The sequence below is a fragment of the Vigna unguiculata genome, chromosome 4 (genome assembly GCF_037176805.1).
Source record: "Vigna unguiculata cultivar grain cowpea cultivar isolate G323 ecotype 2 chromosome 4, ASM3717680v1, whole genome shotgun sequence".
In the NCBI taxonomy this organism is placed as follows: domain Eukaryota; kingdom Viridiplantae; phylum Streptophyta; class Magnoliopsida; order Fabales; family Fabaceae; genus Vigna; species Vigna unguiculata.
The window spans coordinates 48,488,761-48,512,422 of NC_140795.1; the positions used below are offsets into that span (position 1 = coordinate 48,488,761).

General features: G+C 33.1%; 1 protein-coding gene and 2 long non-coding RNA genes across 3 annotated transcripts; 1 reads left to right on the plus strand and 2 right to left on the minus strand.

The window, feature by feature from the left end:
• Positions 1–1,449: 1,449 nt before the first annotated feature.
• On the minus strand, positions 1,450–5,482 carry LOC114181304 (MYB-like transcription factor EOBII). Its single transcript, XM_028067726.2, has 3 exons — positions 4,963–5,482; positions 4,718–4,847; positions 1,450–2,202 (listed from the first exon to the last, which is right to left on the minus strand). Exons 1-3 carry the CDS (start codon positions 5,189–5,191, stop codon positions 1,800–1,802), a joined length of 762 nt encoding a protein of 253 aa, XP_027923527.2. The 5' UTR covers positions 5,192–5,482; the 3' UTR covers positions 1,450–1,799.
• On the plus strand, positions 2,426–8,147 carry LOC114181305 (uncharacterized). Its single transcript, XR_003603789.2, has 2 exons — positions 2,426–2,599; positions 6,749–8,147. It is a non-coding gene; the product is annotated as an uncharacterized LOC114181305 (long non-coding RNA).
• Positions 8,148–11,927: 3,780 nt separating this feature from the next.
• On the minus strand, positions 11,928–13,846 carry LOC114179779 (uncharacterized). The gene is made up of 3 exons (XR_014994156.1): positions 13,684–13,846; positions 13,510–13,579; positions 11,928–12,148 (listed from the first exon to the last, which is right to left on the minus strand). It is a non-coding gene; the product is annotated as an uncharacterized LOC114179779 (long non-coding RNA).
• Positions 13,847–23,662: the final 9,816 nt, after the last annotated feature.

Genomic DNA, 23,662 nt, shown 5'->3' on the forward strand with positions numbered 1-23,662 from the left:
AAAATATACAATTATAAAATTATTAAAAAATAAATTTACACGTCATTTAAGAAATACAACAAATTTACTAACTTTTTAAAAACACACTTAATAGGTTAGATCAAACCACACCTTAGAAAAACACTTGAAAAAGCAAGTTATATCCAAAAATTGATTTACTTTTAAACCAAAGTGAGACACAGTTTTTAACTTTGCTTCTTTCTATTACACCTTTTTTTATAAAGGATGCAAATTGATTAAATAATTATATGGTATGAATGTTATTTGAACAGGTAGATAATTTAAGAGGGGGCACGTGAAGACTTTTCAACCATGCACTCCTTGTCGAGAATTAGGTTTACGTCGAAGTCCAATGTCTTGCATGGCCATGATATACATACAAGCACATATATGTATATGTGTGTGAATGTGGTGTGAACTCATGAACACTGGTTTGAAACAAGAATCTAAGACCTTATCTATGATCGAAACACATCATAAAACCGATCGAAATGAGTTAGTGGTTGTGATTTTGCGAAGTGTTAGATTTCTTTTAGGTTCAGTTAGGCAGTGTGATGATGACAATTTTCTTTTTCTAAAATGGAAATGCAAGTTCATGTTGATGTTGGCTTCGTTGTCTTTCCATTTATGTGAATCATCAAAAAGCTTGAATCACGTACACCTCCTTACGTATTCTACAAGGGAAATTACACCATTCATCAACAAACTCATTTCATACTATTTTTTTTTTCTTCAATACTAGTTAACATATTTTTTTTTATTGATCCAAAATTGTATAGTGTAGATGGAAGAAATACGATTTTATTTGAGAGAAGCAGAAAAAAAAATGAAAAATAATAAAGGTTTCAATCCATTAGGTGTGCCGTGAAACATAACATTCAACCGATTAAATCAAGAGTTAAATATGATTTTAGTCTTTACATTTAAATGTCAATTTGTAATTCATTATTATTTCAAACTTTGATATATTTTTATTCTCACACTTTAAAAATGAATTGATATAATCATTTTAACCAAATAACATTAATTTTTTTTATGTATTAAACAATGTTCTTGGTTGATATTTGAACTAAAATAACTAAAATATGTTAAATGGTATAAGCAACTCAAATACAAGTTTGGAACATCATTTAATACGTAAAAGAAGTTAACACCGCTGAATTAAAATGACTATATTCATTCGTTTTTAAAATGTAAGAACCAAAACGTATCCAAATTTGAGACATGAATGAATTTTAATCTCCCGTCTAAATTTAGAGACTAAAAGTACATTTAACCCTTAAATTAATCATGAAGAAAAATAAGTACAATTGAAAAATTAATTTCTTTGTAAAAATAAAATTAGGTGGGAGAATCCTATTTATAAGTAAAATTTATATATGCTAACTGATTAGGTTGAACTTAAGCTCCATAAAGCTGAGACAAATAACATAATTCATACTAGGAATATTTACTACAACACGAGCTTGCCATATTATTCAAAGTTTGTAAACCTCAAACACATCTTATATGGTACACCTACCATAATTATTTACGATAATCATACAATAATGCACATATTATATATATAAATATAAAAGTTCCTACATATATAAATATACTTCAATCCACATATAAGTAACTTAATCCTCGACTCACATCAAATGCATGGTAACACCACATAAACTTGCCTAATGATGTTATTAGTTAAGCCTGATGACACAATAACAACTTAGGTATACATATATAAATATAAATATAGTTATAGATATATATATCATATATATATATATGATTTATGTATGCATATGCATGTAGGTTCAATCTCCATTGAGCAATTGCATAGACCACAAATCCTCTATGTTCCAATAGTTGGTGTGGGTGTTGATGTTGTGATTGGTGCAGGAACTTGATTGATCAGTGATTGGAGGGAACTGTGATGGAAATGGCTCCAAAGTTTCTTGATATGAGGGTGTGGAGTAAGACTCAATTTGCAGTGCCATGTTTGATGCAAGGCTTGTGCTAGAGCTTGGTTGATGATGATGATGTTGATGATGTTGTTGATGTTGATGATGATGATCATTTGTCTCTGAAATATTACTGTTATTACCCTGTTGCTGTGAATTCTCAGTTTGCTTCATGTGCTTCTGGATTCTGGTTCTCCAAAAGTTCTTAATCTCATTGTCAGTTCTTCCTGGAAGATGCTTTGCAATTTTGGACCACCTTAAAAAAAAAAAAAAAAACAAGTTAGATAATTGAAATTTGATGAGATGGTGAGAACACAAACTAGAATTGGGGGTAAAAGGAATGTTATAATAAAGTTACACTGATATTGAAAGTTGTCACGTTTTATATATGGGTAATAATAAAATATAATAAAAAACAGACACCAACATTAAATAAATGTCACATGTCTGTTTTTCCTGCATTTTTCACGTGTCTATATTTGAGACCATGTTCCTTGGTTGAGAATAAAAGTGATCGATGAATTTTGAGTCTCACTTATAAAAGAGTTTGGCTATAAGTTCCTCAATCTCCCTTTGGAATGATGCATTTGCTTTGCAACAACAACATGGGATCTCAGAACACCAAAACCAAATTTCTCAATGCAAGTCCCCAGGTAAAAATAGTGTTCTTCGATTCAAACATTCTTAAGTTTCTCATATTTTGTATATAGTTTCTATTAGAATAAAAATGTTTTCTGTTGTGTTATATATATATATATATATATATATATATATATATATATATATATATATATATATATATATATATATATATATATATATATATATATATATATATATATATATATATATATATATATATATATATATATACCAATATACAAATTTTCAAGGTTTTTTTTTCCTCACATTCACCTCATAAATTTTTCCCTCTACTTTGCTATTCATGATATTTATGTACACTTCTATGTATAAAAAAAACTCCATTATTTATTTCTATTATATTATATCATCTATGATACTTTCATTTCTTTTAGATCCTTACCCTCTTTAAGAGATAGAGAGAAAAGATTATGAATGATGGTAGTTGTATGATTGAATGAAAAGTAAAATAAAATAAGATAGAGTTAATTAATTTCCACTTTTTTCATATTCATCTTTTTTTTTTCCTATTTATTTTCAATGAAAAAAAGTTTTGAAAATTTTGCTTTCTTTCTCCTATATTTTCATTCACCATTTTTATAGTTCCTTTTTTCCTACCAAACAAAAAGAGTAGTGCTACCTAAAATTTGGTGTCCACCAAGACTTTTCCTATTTTCAAACTTATTTTAATTACTTCATTTTTCTTTGCCCAAGAAAAGCCACGTGTCTTAAATTCGTGCCTCCTTTGTTATCCCAACTACAAGGGATAATAATATTTATGACTTTTTCTTGTCAAATATTTTTTTTCTTGGATGGGAAGAAGTACTAAGGGTGGGAAAGGTACTAGGGTTAAGTTGTGCACTATCAAAGTTTAGGGTTTTTTATCTATATTTTCTAAAATTCTTGATTCACTCTTTTATTTTACAATAAATATTTTAAAATGTCTATTTTTTAGGGTTTATTTACTACAACCAAGCTCATATTTTTGTCTAATAGGAAGAAGGGTCCTTGAAAATGATTTGATGTGAAGAAAAATAATAATATTTACTCTAATGTTTTTCAATATACTTCTATTAATTTTTTTTTTCTCTATTTCTTTTCAATCAAACACTTTTAACTTCTTATATATTTTCAGTTATCTTTTATTCATCTTAATTTTCTCCTCTCTACACATAATGCATAAGGGGAGTTATATCTCTTATACTATTTTTAATTTATATTGTATCATAAAAAATAATAAGTAAAAGTTTAATTATTCATTTAATTCCCATCTCTTAAACTATATTTAAAATTCATCAATTTTATACTTGAGTTAAGGCACCCCATCTATCCCCGTTCGTATACTTTTGTTTAAGAACAGTAACTGTTTTATAGCGTACTGTGTCCTTAATTCCTTATACCTTATCATCTTCTACAACGTTGTTTCACTTTTTTATTTTCAGGTAATTTATATTTGAAATTTAAATTAAGAATTAAAATAATAATGATAAACAATAACTTTTATTTAAGTTACTTTTTGAAAAACTTCATTCTCTTCTTCTTCAAGATCTCAAAATCCCTTCACCTCCCAAACACATGCATGCATGTGGGTCATGTTGTATACAGAAAAAAATGCATCTTTAAGGAAAAAAAAACTAATTTCTTTCATATATGAGTAAAATCCATTTTGAAAATTCCAAAAGGATTTAAAATAGGAATATTCTTTTTAACCTAAATTTTACAAACTCCCCATGTGTTCCAATCTTTTTCTTGGCTAATTCAAAACCATGAACAAAGTAGATCTCTCCCACTCTAATAATCTTCCATGACCCTGCTAATTATTTTCTTGACATGCTCTTACAACACTTTCAAATGCTTGAAAATCATCCATTAATTTTTTTTTCACTTTTTATTCAAAGATAAACTCTTCTGATTTAGAAATGATGCCCATAAAAAAATGATAAACTTTTTAATCAATTACATGTTAGAGTAGAGTCAACACCTTCTTCTATCTTTCAATATATATTGTAGGAGAAAGTTTATTTTCATTTTGGGGATTAAAGTAACATACCTCTCATACCAAGATTCAGATATATAGAAAGTTGAAAATGTGCACTTAGTATATATGTATATTTTATATATATATTCACCTATTACCCCACTTTGCATGAAGCTCAAAGATCAAAAGCTGTTCTTCTGTTGTAATGTTCCCTCTTCTAACATCAGGACGAAGGTAGTTTAGCCAACGAAGTCGACAACTTTTTCCAGTTCTTTTAAGACCTACACAAAGATTCATACATCACCATGATGAAATCTAATTAACCCTAACCCTAGCTAGGGTTTATACGAAACACACAAATAATAATAATAATAATAATAATTAACATGTTTTTACCAGAAGCTTTGGCTAGAGAGTTCCAAACACCTTCACCATGATTTGCAATATAGTTGATCAAGATCAAGTCTTCTTCCATGGTCCATGGTCCCTTTCTCACTTCAGGATCATGAGATGATGAGTTGCATGGTTTTTTGTCCATTATTTTGTACATATGCACAACATAAGAGAGAGAGAGAAAGAGAGAGAGAGAGAGAATAAGAAGAAGAAGAGAAGACGTGGAAATCATAATGAGTGTTGGAGGGTTTAAATAGAGGATAATTAATTTTAAGATTATAATTTATTATAATAATGCATTGTCCTTTGTATTAACCCTAGGTTTTGTGGCCTAACCATGTTCATCATATGAGTATATATATATACATGCATGAATATCACAATAATTAATATATATTGCAAAAAAAAAATGACTATTTAGGGTTTGTGAGATAAACAATAACTTATTAGACACTAGTGACCCTTGGATCATCGTCCTCCCAAGACATATATAAAAGCATATGCATCAGAAGCATGTGGTGTGTGTTGTACATTTTTTCAAAAGAGGAAAGAAAGTTACGACATTTAGTTCAAGTATCACAAGTTTTATGGATAATGGAAGAAGGTAACCTTCAAGTCCTTTAAAGTATGAAAAATTAATTATAGCCCTAGAAATCTATATATAAGAAATATAGAGAGACCAAGTGGAAGAAAAAAGTATGTAGGATAGGAGTTTGAATATATCTGTTTTTTTTTTTTTGGAGGTTCTATAAACATCATTTTGCTTGATTACTTTTTTCAAAAATAATTGTTAAAGTGTTAATTAACAATTTATAAGTGTTCCTTTTAAGCTCTTACTTACCATTTATATGATTGTTTATGGTAGAAAATGGAAAGTATATCATTTGAAATGATAAAAAAATAGTATAGTTATACTTTAGACTTCTTTCAAAGAATCGTGATCTATATTCTCATTATCATAATATGAACTAGAAATTTTACATAGAATCATAGTCTATACCTTACGAGAAATTACAAAAAATGTCACTACAATTTTATAGATCACGTTTTTCTTAAAATTGTAGTCTATATGACTTAGTTAAATATAATATTTATACTAGTGTATTGTTTTTGAGATGAGTTAGAATACGTTAACCTATATTTCTATTTTATCTAAATTTTGATAAGTAAAATTTACAAATTATGTTTATTACTAACTCATTTTTAAATGACATAATTGTTTTTTATACTGAAATGACTCATGGTTATGGTTGGTTGATTTTAACATGTTTGGACAATTTCACATTTATGATTTTGATGTTACGATTGTAAGATATACATTTTATAATTATTAATTTGATTTTTTTATAAGTCTTTTAAGCATTTTTTTTCCTTTCTTTTGTTGAGGGATCACACTATAGAAATATTTGACTTTAGATTAATATTGTCTAATTACAATTTTAATTTGAGTTTTTTTTTACTAAAATATGAAATTGTTTTTTCAATTTTTATTGCATGTAGGGTTTTTGTTACTGTGTATATGGTATTGTTGGTTCTAAAGTGGGTATTTATCAAAGTGCCACATTGAAGAATATGAAGAAGAGAGTAATAGAAAAATACTATAAAAAATAAAGAGTTAATTCTTAAGTTGTGACCAAAAATCAATGGAGGACTCGGGTAGTTAATTACAAAGTTGAGTAATAATATTTTTTAAGTATTTATGGATGTAGGTTTTGAGGTGTTTAACCATGTAAAATCTATTGTGTATTTTTATTTAAATTTATACTTGCGGGTGTACTTTTGTTTGAAGAAATTATTTTTCTATGGCGTGGCTCCAAAGAGTGGTATCACAACTTATGTTTTAATCAAAGGAGGAAGATGAGCATTTTGACATGCTTATCAGAATCAACATTGTGTGTTGTGCCTTTGGAGAAAGATTAGGCGTGATGATTCTTTTTATGCAAGGACTTCATTAATGCATATATGGTTAGGGTCTGGTTTGGTAATATGGAAATTGTCGACAATGAGTCTGATGTGCAAAGCAGGGATAATTGATGATAGAAAAAGATCATCGTTGTTAATGAGTCATGTAGATCCTTAGTGATGAGAGTGATTCAAACAAATATGTTGGTAGTATGTAAAATGTTTGTTTCAGAACATGTGAGACTTTAGATGAAGAAAATATATGTTTGTTATCAAGTGAATATTCACTAAAGTCCAACATTGAGTAATATAAAGAAGAGAGTAGCAAAAAAGTACTATAAGAATTAAGATTTGGAGTTATCAAAATAACTCAATGAGAGACTTAGGTAATTGTTATTATTATAGAGTTTGCAATTTTGTCCAAAGAATTTATATGAGAAGGTTTGCATTATTTGGCAGAAAAAATATATGAGATGGTTTGCAACTTTTATCACTAAAATTGTTGAAAGTTTGTTGAAAAATTGCATGAAAACCACGTTGGTTTATTAAAAGAACATGAATATAACACTCCATAGTTGAGACTCCACCACTTATAAACCTTGTCATGTACTCTGCCTCCTTATCCACACATATAACAAGTTTTTCATATTTAAACACCTAAAATAACTTTGCTTAAGGTCTATGATATCCTGAAGACATCTCGAGCGACGAGGACGAAGTGTTGTCTGCGTATCCCTTGCTTTCTCAACCAGAGGACTCTCTCGAGGTGAAAACTTCAATAGCGTACATTATTTATTACCTTAATTAAGAATGAATGAGAAGTCGAGTGGTCTGAGAAAGGTTGTGCGAAGGAAAGTTGTGAAAATGACAGGGACAATGGACCCCTATTTATAGAAAACATGGAGGACATGTGGCACCAACTGGATCGTCAGACCAAACGTCCTTCAACGGCTGAGGGGACTCGATGTTTCATATTCAACACTAACAACATGATTCGCGAAGCATCAACACAGCTCACGAAATGACGCATCCACCCATCACCAACGGTCATATTTTTCTAGACAATTGGTGTTCAAACTCTTTTCGCTTTCGGTCTCCAACTACCTTTAAGGCTTGGGGGGCTATGTACTATATGTGTCGACTAGTACAACTGAACGAAGTTGAATATAATTGACCGACCAGATGAAGAGAAAACAGATCAATCAATTATATCCAAATCCACTCGACTATATATCGATCGACACATATAATATAAAGATAAAGAGAAATACAAATATTCATATTAACTAATCTCTTAGGACTAGGTCAATCTTTTCATAACACTAATACAAATATGCATTATTAACATTTTTGAAATTACTAAGATAGTATAAGCTACAGTTGGAATAAGAACCGTAATGTATATTGAACAATATCTTTACTAATTAACTCTTAACTAGAATCACTTCATTTATACCAAAGATAGTTTGTTTCACACTACAACAAAATTATCAAATAATAACCAATTTTTGTGACTAAAAATGTGTTTAAAAACCAATTTCCTAATTAGAGATCAATTTTTTTGGTAGCTAAAACATTGGTAGCTAATGTTAGTGATCAATTTGGATACCAATTCATAATAGAAACTATTTTAGTTACCAATTTAGAGACCAATTATAATTTTTTGAACTATTTTATTTACCAATAATTTTTAATTTATAAATTATTATTTAAATTTATCACTATAATGGTTAATTATTTTTTGTCACTAAAATTATTCATTAATCAAGAATTTTCTATTGTAGTGTCAAGTATCTTTTAATAATAATTATCTTCAATTTTCATAAACCAAATAAAGTTTTGGAGATTATAAGATGATTCTAAGAAAATAGAGATTTAAAACAATAAGTATGAATAAAAAAAAAACTGTGTAAAAGCTAAGTGCGAGAAACTTTAAGGTTAGGTAGCATCCACTAGAATCAAAGAATTTCAGACTTAGAATTATCAGAGAAAACATTCGTGCAAAAGCAATTGTAAGAAGATCTCATTCACTATTCTCATTTTCTCTTTATATTGATGGCAACCGTTGAGGAACTACTTTTTTTTTTCTTCTTGTTGTACATTAAATGTTGGTATTAAAAAAAAAAAAGTGGCTAGAGGATTAGACATGTCAAAGTGAGCCAACCCAGCTCACACGGGTTGGCTCACCACGAGCCGGGTTCAAAATGAGTGAACCCAACCCGGCTCACTTTCTGGTGAGCCAGAAATTTTGTAACCCGGCTCAACCCACCACGGGTTGGTGGGTTAAGTTGGTTGGCTCACCAACCCACCTAAAAAAATTATTTATTTATTTTTTTTGTTATTCAAATATTTAAATAAATTTTTAAGTAACTCATGAGATGAGAATCATAGTAAAATCAAGAACCAATGTTTTGATCATGCTCACCACCAATATATGAAGAATTATTTCCAAGAAAGTATCCATTAGTCTAAGAAAGCATGACTAATATTACAAATTTTCTGTCATGCTATTCAACAAAATATAAATAAAAAAAACTATACATTTTTTTCATGCTAATTTAGAAAAAATTGTTTATAAAACAGTTACTTGAGTAATTTACTATAAAGATTATAGTTAAAGATTAAAGTATCAACATATATATAACTTGACAATCAAATTAATTAAACATTCAAATAATTCAAATATAATTAAGCAACATTCTAGCATTTAAAAATATGAAATTGTGAACAAATATAATTGGAGTAGTAAATAATTTTAAAAAAATTAAAAGAAAATTTAAAAAAAAAATAAAAAAAAAATTGTAAAAAAATGTTGGTGGGTTAAGTGGGCCAACCCACCTTCAACCCGGCTCGAACCCGTGGGTTAAGTGAGCCGGGTTGAGTTCAACCCACTTCTGAAAAAGTTAAATTTTTCTCAACCCAACCCGGCTCGAACCCGTGGTGAGCCGGATTGGCTCACGGATTGAAACCCATTTTGACATCTCTATATAGGATAAAGAAAAGGTGTAGTATTCTAATTGTCCGTTTATATGAAAAAAGTTATGACCATTTTACTAACGCTGAAAAAGCTTTACAGAAAAATATAGAAAAAAAAATACAAAGTAAAAAATAAAAAGAAAATAAGTGAAAGATTAAGAAATAAAAAGGTCAATAACTTTCGACGACTTGAAGCTTCTTGAATTTACGTCTAATTTTCAATCATTATAATCTTAGTAAAATTGTTTTACTATCTCAAGGAATTTCAATTATTCAAAATGTATTTTTTTATCAACAAAAATAAATATATTAAATGAAAATAAAATGTATAATTTTCTTGAAAACTTACCGATAATTATAGTTGGATTTTTTATTAAAAATCCATAATCCACTTATCTAACCTATAACCTATATGAGTAGGAATTTGTATTTTTGGTTAAAACTTTGAATATGAACCTTTTTATATCTGACACGCACAACCAACAATCTAAACAAAGTCTATTTAAGTCTATTAGTTGTGCATTATTTATTAAGTAACTGTTTTTATGCAAATGGATACCAATACCAACTTCATTTGAATACTTTTATATAAAATAAGGGTAGAAATGGATTGAATTTTTTAAAATTTAGTATAGATTCGATATAGGTAATAAAATAGATTAGATTTATAATCCAAATTTATTTTAATCAGATCAATTAGATTTGCACCTCTCTTTTTTTTCAATCCAATTTAAATTGATCTAATATACCTAACTTTTAAGTCTATTAGATATGAGTCAAGCCGACTTGATTCAACCCATCAGTTTGACTAATTTGTTCCGGTCTTAGGATGAGACTACTTAGGTCTAACCTTCACCATGGACCGATTTTTGCTGTGGTTAACATAAGTTGACCTTCAACTATGACAGACCTCTTACGACAGTTGATTCGGATCAATCTTTGACCGAGACTGACTCATGTCAACTTAGGTCTCGAGATCGACTATGTCAACCTACGATCGCATAATTTCAACTTGACTTTCAACCAAGATCGACTCGAGTTAAGTTTCAACCAGAACCAACTTGATCGATCTTCTATTAAGACTAACTTGATTCAACTTTTGACCTAAATCGTTTCAACTCTTAAAATTTAATTTTTTTTTGCTACCATTAATACGAAACATGTATTGGACATGCACTTATCTTGAACATAAATAGAAAACTTAATATAAAACTTGCTTTTAGACTTAACCTGTGCATGGATAGAAAATTTTACTGTTTTTAATAAATTAAAAAGTATATTGAATTTAAATTGTTTATTTTTTAAAATATTTTTTATATGGAGGCAACAAAATTTATTAAATTAAATATTTCAATTACAACCAATATAAAAATATTAAATACAAAAATTACTATTTAACTTCTCAAATATCAACAAAAAATAATTACTTTCAGCTTTAAAAACCACACTGATCATTCATTGAGAAAATCTAACAAACATAAATTGAGAAAGAAGTCTAACCTCTAACAAGAGATAAGCAATCGCAATAATATTGCTTAGAAAATAATTCATATGGATGTCATTTAAAAACACTTATATTATTTGAAAAATAATTTTATTAACATTGATAAAAAAAACCAATTGGTATCAGCTAAACAACAATCTTATAAATGTTTGCCGATAATAGAGAAATAATTATTATTAAAATTTTCATTATTGTTTACAAAAATGATCTTAATCAACATCAATTAAAAATAATATTTAAGATTTTATCCATAGTTAAATAATATTTCAAGTAAAGGAAGATCAATTTAAATTGTTATATACGTTATCAAATACATGATTTAAACATTATGTATGATATGCCATTTATCAATCAAACCATTTTATTACAATTATTAATTATTAAAATTGAACAACTACAAAAATACATCAAGGGATACTTATTATTTTAAATATTTTAAGAGTTTATTTTGTATATGTTTTTTTTTTTCTAAAATCAAAGTACATTTTAAGTGATTTTTAATAATGACACTTTTTATATATTGTAACGTCCCATTTAATTTAATACGTAAAATTAAAGGACACGTCACACATAGATAAATCGACAATGCAGTCCTGGGGTTCATAACGTCACCCCTACAAAACCAGGCACACCACGATGCCAACAAAAGCAGGATAAACAGTTTGACTAAGAGTTTACAAATCCGGTAACAACAAATACAGGGGCCATAGCCCTAAAGAAACATGAAAGAAAGACGTTCGAATTCTAGCCCGGATGGCTAAGCTGCTGGATCACCACTCCCTTGCTGACCACGAGGACCTCGCCCATCTGCTCCCATCAACCAAGTTGATGATCATCGCAAGAAGAACAGCCACATACATCACAAACATGCAACAAAACGGGTAAGCTAGAGCCAATCAACATATTCAACATGCAATCAAATGTATTTTTACTATCTCATCCACATAGCAACCAAACAGGTTATGACTCTTCATTCAATACACTACGACTCGACTCGACTCATCCGGATACGTATAACTTGGTCGGATTCAGCGGATGCTTGCACTTGTGTGGGTACCCCTGCTCGAACCTGAGCTGCTCGAATCCTGAGCCATGTATTACCAGTGTTGCAATGAAACAAATCTCTCCCACCACAAGGTTAGCCCTTAGTGAGTTTCAGGCCTCCTGCTACTCCCACCACAAGAGTCAGTCCGCTCTAAGTGAGACTAACTGACTCCTCGGAGCGTCAGGATGCAACCTTACCTTGAATCCTTACCTAGTTATACAGATGGGGCACCACCATGAACACCCACTAGCAGGGGCCATGGAATTACGTCCCGACCACTGAAGCGCGACCCCGGAGGTCTCACCTAGAGACCCCCAAGGAATTACACGCTGACACGGACCAACATTCATAATTCATCGATAAGAGAATATTAAATCATGTTTTTCAATCCCATATCCACCCTTGGAATTAACATCCTCATATGCATCACCTCTCAAGTCCATACCTCTGATCATCACCACCCCAATGAGTCTGGGGTCTCATCTCATATTAATCATGTATCCCTTTAGTTCCAACGCATTCATTCATTTCACACGTTAAGTCTCATACCAACCCATTCATTCACAATTCATGAATCATGCCAGAAATATATCTCATACTCCATTATATACACGTCCATCATCACACAATCATACCCAATCAAAACAGATCACTCGGGAAACATCAAACGTCCAAATTATAGCACAGTCTCGCCCAGCATCTCGCTCAGGCTGAGGGGTCTCGCTCAGGCGAGACGTGCTCGCTCAGGCGAGCCTCCCCCTCACCTAGGTGAGAGCGCCAAAAACAAGGGCATGGGCAACACGGGATCTCGCTTAAGCGAGATCCCTCTCGCTTGGGCGAGTTGCCTGCTCGCTCAAAAGTTGAGCGAGCCGCCCGGGCGACGTTTCGCGCAAAAAACTTAGGCGAGCTCCCTGTTTCATCTCGCCTAGGCGAGATTGACTTGCTTGGGCGAGATTTACAGGTCTCGTCACTGTTCTTCACTGTAACAGTCATGCATATCCAATCAACCAGGCATAACAAGCATTTAATCACACCAAAACGAAGGATTCATTCATGAAATCATTAACTCACTCAAGAACAGCCAAGACAACACCTAAAATACTGGAACCCTAACTTCCCGTACCTGGAAAAGGGTTCGCACAGACCTCGACATTGGGCCCCGAAGCACAGCAGTTCGGGAGACGGATCAGGAACTGGTGGAACAGTGGCACAAAAGGAAGAACAGAGTCATCAACCAACATTAAACAGTGGAATACGAAGAAGGGAGGCGAAGACGGTATGTTTTAGGGTCACTTACGTCGTGCAGGAAGTAGGACTTGAGCTTTGAGCTAGCTCGAGGAGGACCTCAGGGCAACCCTAGCAGAGCTCTAGCGGTACGAAGGGGCGGAGCGACGGCTGGTTCAGAAAGGGAAAACACAGACCTCCCATTAGGGCAACGTAGCAGGGTTTATATACACTGGGCCAACCCTTAGGCCCACTTAGGGGCAGCCCACTAACTTTAGGGCAGGAATAAAATGGGGCCTTACATTCTCCCCAACAAGAAAATTTTCGACCTCGAAAATTCATCGATGAGATAGGAAGGAGCTATGTTCTCCTTATCTCCTCTGGAAACCACTACTCAAACACGACATATACAACGACTCCCACACCTATAGTCATTGGAAACTTTTCCTCTGTGCTAAGCGATAGGTGCCCAACTATGTAGATTAAATCAGTCACTACTCTCGAAGCACTCCAAATCCTCCGGCCTTAAAATCCGAATGCTCGTCCATGCATGCCCCACTAACTTGTATCTAACATACTGACTCATTTTCTATTTGCTCTCTGCTACCCCTTGTAGGTTTTTATCAACTTCTCAGATGACCTTAAGTCTCCAACCAAGGCACACTCGTTATCACTTCACATCATCTTGTTCACTCCTTTATGCATCACTTCACTGACTTGATCACTCTTGAGTGTTGGCCTACTGCCACACCATCAACACTTTTGACCACTTTTATGTATATTGAAACTCCTACATCTTCTTCTCATTTAAACCTTCAACTGCTTTCTTCACCATGTCGCATCAGCATCCTATCTTCATCTTTAATCCCCCCTAACTTATAGGCAACATTCCACAAAACCCCAGAACCATAACTTCCATTGACTTCAAATTTCTAGTCTGGTTCGTACCACGTAACTCCACGATACACCTCAAACTGATATATTCCGATTTGGCTTTTCTCAACCTTGTTGAGAGGTTCACTAGTGCTAGTAAGATGACGAGACTAATGAAATCCCCTCACCCATTCTCTTCCCAACCCAAACACTTATGGTTCTCAACCAACTCTCACTCTTACTTCGTCAAATCAAGGATCTTCAATTCCCTTCTCTGGCTAAACATCTACTCTCACGTCCTCACTTCCAAGTTGGCACCCTAACTTGAAATCATAACTCAAACCATCCCCTACTTCTCTTGCACAACTTTCTTTGAGCAACTTCATAATTCCAACTTTAACTGGTAACTGAACATCCTTAACTGATACTCATAAGAACGACACATTTGTTGTTCATAAGTAAGATAGTTCTTTCCACACACCTTTTACCCCTCATAAGTATCACTTGCCATAATCTCGCTGCGCTACTCTGATCACCACAAAAGGCCACTCATTTGTTTACTCCAAATGATGCCCCTTTCATGTCTGCCGTGACAAGGAATCAATCATCACCGAGAAACCTTCTTTCAAAACTTCTATGCAACTTGTAAAATCCTTTGGACTCACCTCTTTATAGTCTTAGCGTCTCATTTTCGCAACATTGCATCCACCCTTCCTAACTATGCGTCCTGTTAGGCACTTCATCCTTTGTCAATACCCTTTCTTGCACATTTTAAAGACTCTGTTCGCACTTGGATACTCGCCGTTAAACCTTGACGACACAGCTAACATGTTTGGGATTGCCTTACCTCCATCATGTTTTCCACTCTATACAACCATAGGTCCGAAAAGTCAATCCTTCCTTATCTAACGTTTTCCCTTGAACAATCTATTCCACCACTACCTTTCCTCTGATGTTCACCAAATCTGCTGTCATCATTGTGGTCGTACTCAGCATAAGCCACTACTCCTCCGACATCTCCTTTACCTCCGTGTTTATTTCAGACTCGCTGTAGAAACCATTCCATTAGGGACTATTGTCTCAAGTTTCCTCTTCAGGCACCAATGCAAAGGGGAATTTTATCACACCAAGGTCAAAACTCTGGTACTTGTCCCACAGTACGTCCATAACTCCTTTTCCACTGAGATCCTCTTCGTCTATCATCCACTTTCCCTCGTCAGATGTCTTTGATTCACGTGAAGCTTTGTCCCCACTATTTAGCTTGGTCCATACCTCAACCGCCACCATTGAATCATCTCTTTTTAATCCAAGAACACCACCTCGTGGGTTGTCCAGCTCATCAGGATGAGATTGAGAAAACAACTGATTCACCCTTGAGACTACGTCCCAACATCGCATAATTCATATCGGATTTAAATTCAAATACTTTGATCACCCCGAAGGCACCATACCCTCGAGCGGGTCTCCACTTGGTCGCAATTTTGGCGAAACCATCGTCTCAACTTCAGTCCTTTCTTAAAGACAACCATCACTCATCTACCATACCGACGACATCAAGGAGTACACGATTCCAAGAAAATCGGCCCTTAGTCCAAGCATCTCTTCGTATGACACATCTCTGTATGAGATTTATTCGTGCTAACCACTTTAGCATCAACCATTGTAGACACCATGCAAACCACTCAGAACTTCCCTCCTTATTTCCCCCATCATTGTGTGATGACATCAGTTGGGTTGTCCTTCCATACAAGAATAACCCTTTAAAGGCTTGCCCCTTCTTCTAGTACGTGAAACCCTTCACTTTATACCCAGGGTCAGATGTCCTACTCGTGGGAACTATTTTCCCCTTGAAGCATCCCACTCACAAATTTGAAAATACCCATCATTACCTACTGACTATTAATCCTGGTATGAATCCCTTATGCCATTTCTTCCCTACCCATCAATTGTTCCTTTCCCTACTTAGGAACGTCATCTTTCCTGACTGATCAGTAACCCTTATCCATCTCAGCCTCTCACTAGAGGTTTGCCATCTTTTGCACTTCCCAGTCTCCTCCTCTCTTACCTTTCTTGTCGCTAAGCAATTCCTCCACTTTTAGCAACCTCAGATTTGCCAATTGTTCCTCTTACACCACTCCAAGAAGCACTAGATGTGACCATATGACTATATTCAATGACACTCCATCTAACACCGTATGCATTTTCATAATTCGGAACCCCACCATCGTCGGGGTGTAGAATCAGCTTGATTTCCTCAAACGACGTGGCACTTGCATGCACTGATACCCCTTAGTGTTATTACCCTTTTGATTCACTCCCTTTAGAAAACTAGTAGTATCTTTATTTTGGGAACTCTAGCATATTCTCCAGCTTATTAGTCCAAGACGTTAAATCTCAATTCTCTTATCTCCGTAAACACTAAACACAAAGCACAGAGGCGCAGCCAAGACAAACTAGATCATACCCAGCAACAATCTATCACTTACAGACAACGAACCCCTTTTTGTCTGTCGCCCCTATTTCCCCGAACCATCAGAATTAAGAAAGGAAAACAACCTTTAATCTAGTCATGAGTGTGCACCCTCATTACTCTATCAAGGCGTTTTTTGTTCCTAAACTTTTGGTTTCACTGACAAACTCGACTAGACATGACTACTTACGCCCGCAAAGCACGACAAACCCACAACCTCAGGTCATCCTAAGGACGAACTGCTCTGATACCATAAATGTAACGTCCCATTTAATTTAATACGTAAAATTAAAGGACACGTCACACATAGATAAATCGACAATGCAGTCCTGGGGTTCATAACGTCACCCCTACAAAACCAGGCACACCACGATGCCAACAAAAGCAGGATAAACAGTTTGACTAAGAGTTTACAAATCCGGTAACAACAAATACAGGGGCCATAGCCCTAAAGAAACATGAAAGAAAGACGTTCGAATTCTAGCCCGGATGGCTAAGCTGCTGGATCACCACTCCCTTGCTGACCACGAGGACCTCGCCCATCTGCTCCCATCAACCAAGTTGATGATCATCGCAAGAAGAACAGCCACATACATCACAAACATGCAACAAAACGGGTAAGCTAGAGCCAATCAACATATTCAACATGCAATCAAATGTATTTTTACTATCTCATCCACATAGCAACCAAACAGGTTATGACTCTTCATTCAATACACTACGACTCGACTCGACTCATCCGGATACGTATAACTTGGTCGGATTCAGCGGATGCTTGCACTTGTGTGGGTACCCCTGCTCGAACCTGAGCTGCTCGAATCCTGAGCCATGTATTACCAGTGTTGCAATGAAACAAATCTCTCCCACCACAAGGTTAGCCCTTAGTGAGTTTCAGGCCTCCTGCTACTCCCACCACAAGAGTCAGTCCGCTCTAAGTGAGACTAACTGACTCCTCGGAGCGTCAGGATGCAACCTTACCTTGAATCCTTACCTAGTTATACAGATGGGGCACCACCATGAACACCCACTAGCAGGGGCCATGGAATTACGTCCCGACCACTGAAGCGCGACCCCGGAGGTCTCACCTAGAGACCCCCAAGGAATTACACGCTGACACGGACCAACATTCATAATTCATCGATAAGAGAATATTAAATCATGTTTTTCAATCCCATATCCACCCTTGGAATTAACATCCTCATATGCATCACCTCTCAAGTCCATACCTCTGATCATCACCACCCCAATGAGTCTGGGGTCTCATCTCATATTAATCATGTATCCCTTTAGTTCCAACGCATTCATTCATTTCACACGTTAAGTCTCATACCAACCCATTCATTCACAATTCATGAATCATGCCAGAAATATATCTCATACTCCATTATATACACGTCCATCATCACACAATCATACCCAATCAAAACAGATCACTCGGGAAACATCAAACGTCCAAATTATAGCACAGTCTCGCCCAGCATCTCGCTCAGGCTGAGGGGTCTCGCTCAGGCGAGACGTGCTCGCTCAGGCGAGCCTCCCCCTCACCTAGGTGAGAGCGCCAAAAACAAGGGCATGGGCAACACGGGATCTCGCTTAAGCGAGATCCCTCTCGCTTGGGCGAGTTGCCTGCTCGCTCAAAAGTTGAGCGAGCCGCCCGGGCGACGTTTCGTGCAAAAAACTTAGGCGAGCTCCCTGTTTCATCTCGCCTAGGCGAGATTGACTCGCTTGGGCGAGATTTACAGGTCTCGTCACTGTTCTTCACTGTAACAGTCATGCATATCCAATCAACCAGGCATAACAAGCATTTAATCACACCAAAACGAAGGATTCATTCATGAAATCATTAACTCACTCAAGAACAGCCAAGACAACACCTAAAATACTGGAACCCTAACTTCCCGTACCTGGAAAAGGGTTCGCACAGACCTCGACATTGGGCCCTGAAGCACAGCAGTTCGGGAGACGGATCAGGAACTGGTGGAACAGTGGCACAAAAGGAAGAACAGAGTCATCAACCAACATTAAACAGTGGAATACGAAGAAGGGAGGCGAAGACGGTATGTTTTAGGGTCACTTACGTCGTGCAAGAAGTAGGACTTGAGCTTTGAGCTAGCTCGAGGAGGACCTCAGGGCAACCCTAGCAGAGCTCTAGCGGTACGAAGGGGCGGAGCGACGGCTGGTTCAGAAAGGGAAAACACAGACCTCCCATTAGGGCAACGTAGCAGGGTTTATATACACTGGGCCAACCCTTAGGCCCACTTAGGGGCAGCCCACTAACTTTAGGGCAGGAATAAAATGGGGCCTTACATATATGATTTACGAGATGCAAATTTTGAATTAAATTAAGTTTAAATAAGTTCTAATTCATATGCTTGATTTTTTTTTTTTTGTGAGTATTCAATAAATTATTATTTTCAAGTTGAATACTTAATGAATTATAATGTTGGTTTAGGAACTTAGGATGAATCAATTGTTCTCTTTAATGTTGGTTCAATAAACATTTATTTTCATTTTTTTCTACTATTTTGTTAACTCTTTTTAATTTGATGTTTTGAAATAATTTTAGATTTGTCTTTCGATCACTTGACTTATTTCTTTTATCATAAAAACCTATATTTTCATTGAATAGTAGTAATTTAGTTATTTATTTGTCTTGTTTAAAAATATTCAATTAAATTTAGAGAATAAAATAAAAGTGAATTATTTATATAATAAAATAATGTTGAACATACGAGGATAAAATATTTTGGGAGTGAGGTGGACTTTATCTTTAGAAGTTCAAGTCCATTCCTAGGTTATTCATGAGTGTATAAATATAGGTCATGTTTTCTCCCTTTCATCTTGCATTTGTTCAATATTTTACATTTTAGATAAACCTTAGGATAGAGAACACCTATGGAACATGAAAAGTAATTTTTAGGTTAGTGATTAGTATTTTGAAGTATTGTGTCACACAAATATAGAATGTAAGGTAAGGATGACAAGGTTAAGTACGAGTAGTGCCTACCCATAACAAAAAAAATGTACCCTATCCATTTGTCTACTTGTATGGTGTCCGTTTAAAAAATACATGTGAGTATTTTAAAACCCGCATGTATCCGTGATACCCGCGAATATTTAAAAAAATATTTTATAATATTTTAAAATAAAATTACAAAAAAATATAAAATTAAATATAAATTAAATTACATATAATTTAAATTTAAATTTAATTTAATCTAATCTAATAAAATATAAATTAAATTTTAATTTTAAATAAATTTAACTTAATAAAACATAGATTAAATTTTAATTTTATTTTTTTGAAGGTAACGGATATCCACATATACAAATAGTATGATACCTACACTCGATCCGTTTATAAACGGGTATTAAAATACTCACTATTCACTAGTATCAACTATCTATCACAGATTTTATCTACGAATATCCGTGGATATGCATATTTTTATCACATTTAATGTATGAATGTTTATTAGTATTACGAAGAGAAAACTTAAGCTTCACCAAAATTATATTATATGTGATTTAAAGGTTATAACATTTCTATCATGAAAATTTTCCCAAGTAATATCAACTATTGTATATTTATATATTATGTAATTGTGATTTTTAAGATATTTGAATCTTGTTTACATAAATTTTTGTGTGATCATAAGATTGAAATTGATCTAATTTATGATCATTGTTTGAGAATAAGATTCGTATAAATTATGCTCATTTGAATTTTAAGATTTCATTTTTTTTTTCAAAAATGTGTTTTTGTATTATGTGATGAGATAATATGACTTTAATTGATGAAATAATATGTGAGAGTTATTTATGATTAAAAATAAAATTAAAATTTTATAACTATAATTTAGGTGTGTGCTTACACAGGTATAATTCTGTTGGGTATTAGGCTCCCTTCCTATATGGAGAAAAGGCCCAAGATTTGAGAAGTCCGTGTCTCACTTAACCTAGTGGAGAGGAGGCTATAAAATAAAGAGAGAGGCAGAACAATAGAGTCAGAATACACTCAAAGCCCTAACACATAGAGGGAGAGGTAGAGGAAAATTCTGTTCACGTTTTTCATAGAGCTGTCGCAGTAAATTCAGCGCTGCGGATTCGTTCACCGTTGGATTGGACTGAAATTTTTACAGCAGGTTCGGAACTCATTGCTCTTCATTCTGACCGGTCGGATCTTTGATACAAGGACTGAGTTGGGAGATATTAATTTCGCACTGCAGCAGTGATTTGTAAAGGTTTTCCTCTCTTGTTCTTCTCTATTTGAAAGCTTTGTTACTTTGTTATTTGGTTGGGTGTTGGCACTAATTTGTGCTATTGATTAAGACTCTTTTGTACTCTTGTTGATCATAGTGGAGCTATTTCTTTAGTCTGGACGACTCGTGGTTTTTACCCTTAATTTGAGGGGTTTTCCACCTTAAATATATTGGTGCCTTTATTTGTGCTTTTGGTGATTTATTATTGCTGCTCTTTGATTATTGCTCCTCATAGATTCTTGCAAATTAGGGGAAATTATATCCGCTGCATTCTCTGGTATATTGTTTGTTGTTGTTTTCCCCATCAAATTCTTAGATTAGTCATATTCAATAATGCATTTTGCTTTTAAATATTATAAGCCTATTTATTAATCGGTTCCTCCAAATTAGAATTACTTGATTAATATGAATTATTATTTATATTTATTATATATGACTAAATCGAATACTAATTTAAGTGTTGAAGTATCTTTTACAAATTATCAATTAAATAATTACATATGTAGAATGAATGAGTAAGAAAAATCACAAAAATTAGGATACATTCAATTTTGTAAAACTACTTATGTTTTGTGTGATGTGAGAAGTTTAAGTAACAATTGTTTACGAAAATTTAAGTTACCATTAGTTATTTGAGATCTATATATAATGATTTATGCATATCTTTTTGTTATGCATATGTGTGTACATGTTCTATCTATTTATACTTTTTAGGGGTAGATACAGTTCTGCATAAAAACGTCTTCGTGATTTTTTTTTTCTTTTTTTATGAATTTGAAATTTTTTTAGTAAGAAATCTTTTTATCTTTTAAATAGGACAAGAGTAATTAGAAATGTCAATTTGGTCCCTAGTTTATGAATCGGTCTTGACTCACTCTTCGTTAAACCCTTTTTTATGGACCTCAAATGAGAGGTCAAAACAAAAGTTTCAGTCTCCAAAATTCTCTTTTAGTTTGGGTTAGAGTCAGGACTGAAGTGGCTTAGATCCCTCTAAAAATACAACTTTAAGTTAGAGTAAAAGATCAAGTGAAGCGATCCGAACAGGACCAACAGAATCGATGATCCGGACGGGATGGACCGAGGCCAAACCCTATGAACTAGGCCAAATTCACATCTCTATGAATAATCTTATAATTATAGTTTAAAAATGATAATATATCTTAACATGATTTGTTCCATTACTACTAAATTAATTATAATTTAATTTAATTTCATTGTGCATATTTAATTTTACTCTAACATTATTTTATGTATCTATAACATTCATGAGATATATTTTCACACTTTTTTTTCTTGTGTCATTTATATTTTTTGTTTGAGTTAAACACTCTCATAAGTTAACGTGATTTTTGACAATAAAAAAGAGATTATGGTGACGCAACTTAAATTTCCATTACTTTTTTTTTCATAATATTCTTATTAAATATTACATATAAAAAATTATTTATTTTAAATTTACTTTAAAGTCTTGTTATGGTGTTATTATTCATAACTGGTATATATATCATTTTAATGGCTATCAATATCTTGTTTTTAAACCTTCCCTTATTTTTGCAAGTTTTATATGTAAAAGTGATACATGTGCATTTTTTTTTTTTACTTTTATCTTTTCCATATTTTATTATTCATCAAAGTAAAATATTTATTGTTTTTTAGAAAAGACTTAATAATATTACTTTCATTTAAACTTATATAAAACATATTTCAACTTAATAAATAAGAACTGAAATGTTTAATTTATTAAATACTAAAAATAAACCTTTTTATTGGATACTCAAAAAGAAAAACCAATCATATTAAAACCTAAAACTTATTTAAATTGGTCTATCTTACTATCGTGTAAGCTTATAATTAAAATTTGAGAGTTTTTATAAATATTTCTAAATTATGTAAAAGAATTGATCATCTTTCATGTTCTTTTCTCTTCAATGAATATATATAATTTACTTTTCAATCAATGTATTTTTTAATCATTACTTTTCGTCATTAATTGTTATATTACAAAAAATCCATTTTTATTAGTTCATGAAACAAATTTTGTGGAAATGTATTTGAGAAAAATAAAATGTGAATAATGGGTTAACTCATGAGTGTATAATAATCCAACAATAAAAATATATAAGCCATAAAATAGGTTGCATATGTACTTTTCTTTTTAACTTTGCATTTTGACACGATCGCAATAAATGATATTTTTATTTAAATAACTTTTCGTCGATTTTAAAATTACACCTTTTATATTTGTATATCATAAAATAAACGTTAAATTACTTTTTTAGTTCTTTTATTTGTCATGAAATTTCAGTTTGGTTCTCAAGTTTTTTGTTATCTCACTTTGGTCCTCATTTTTTTTAAAGATAACTCAATTTGGTCATCACCGTTAACTTTGACTAGACGATGTTAAAGTTAACGCCACGTTCAATTTATGTTTTTTTATGAATTTTTTA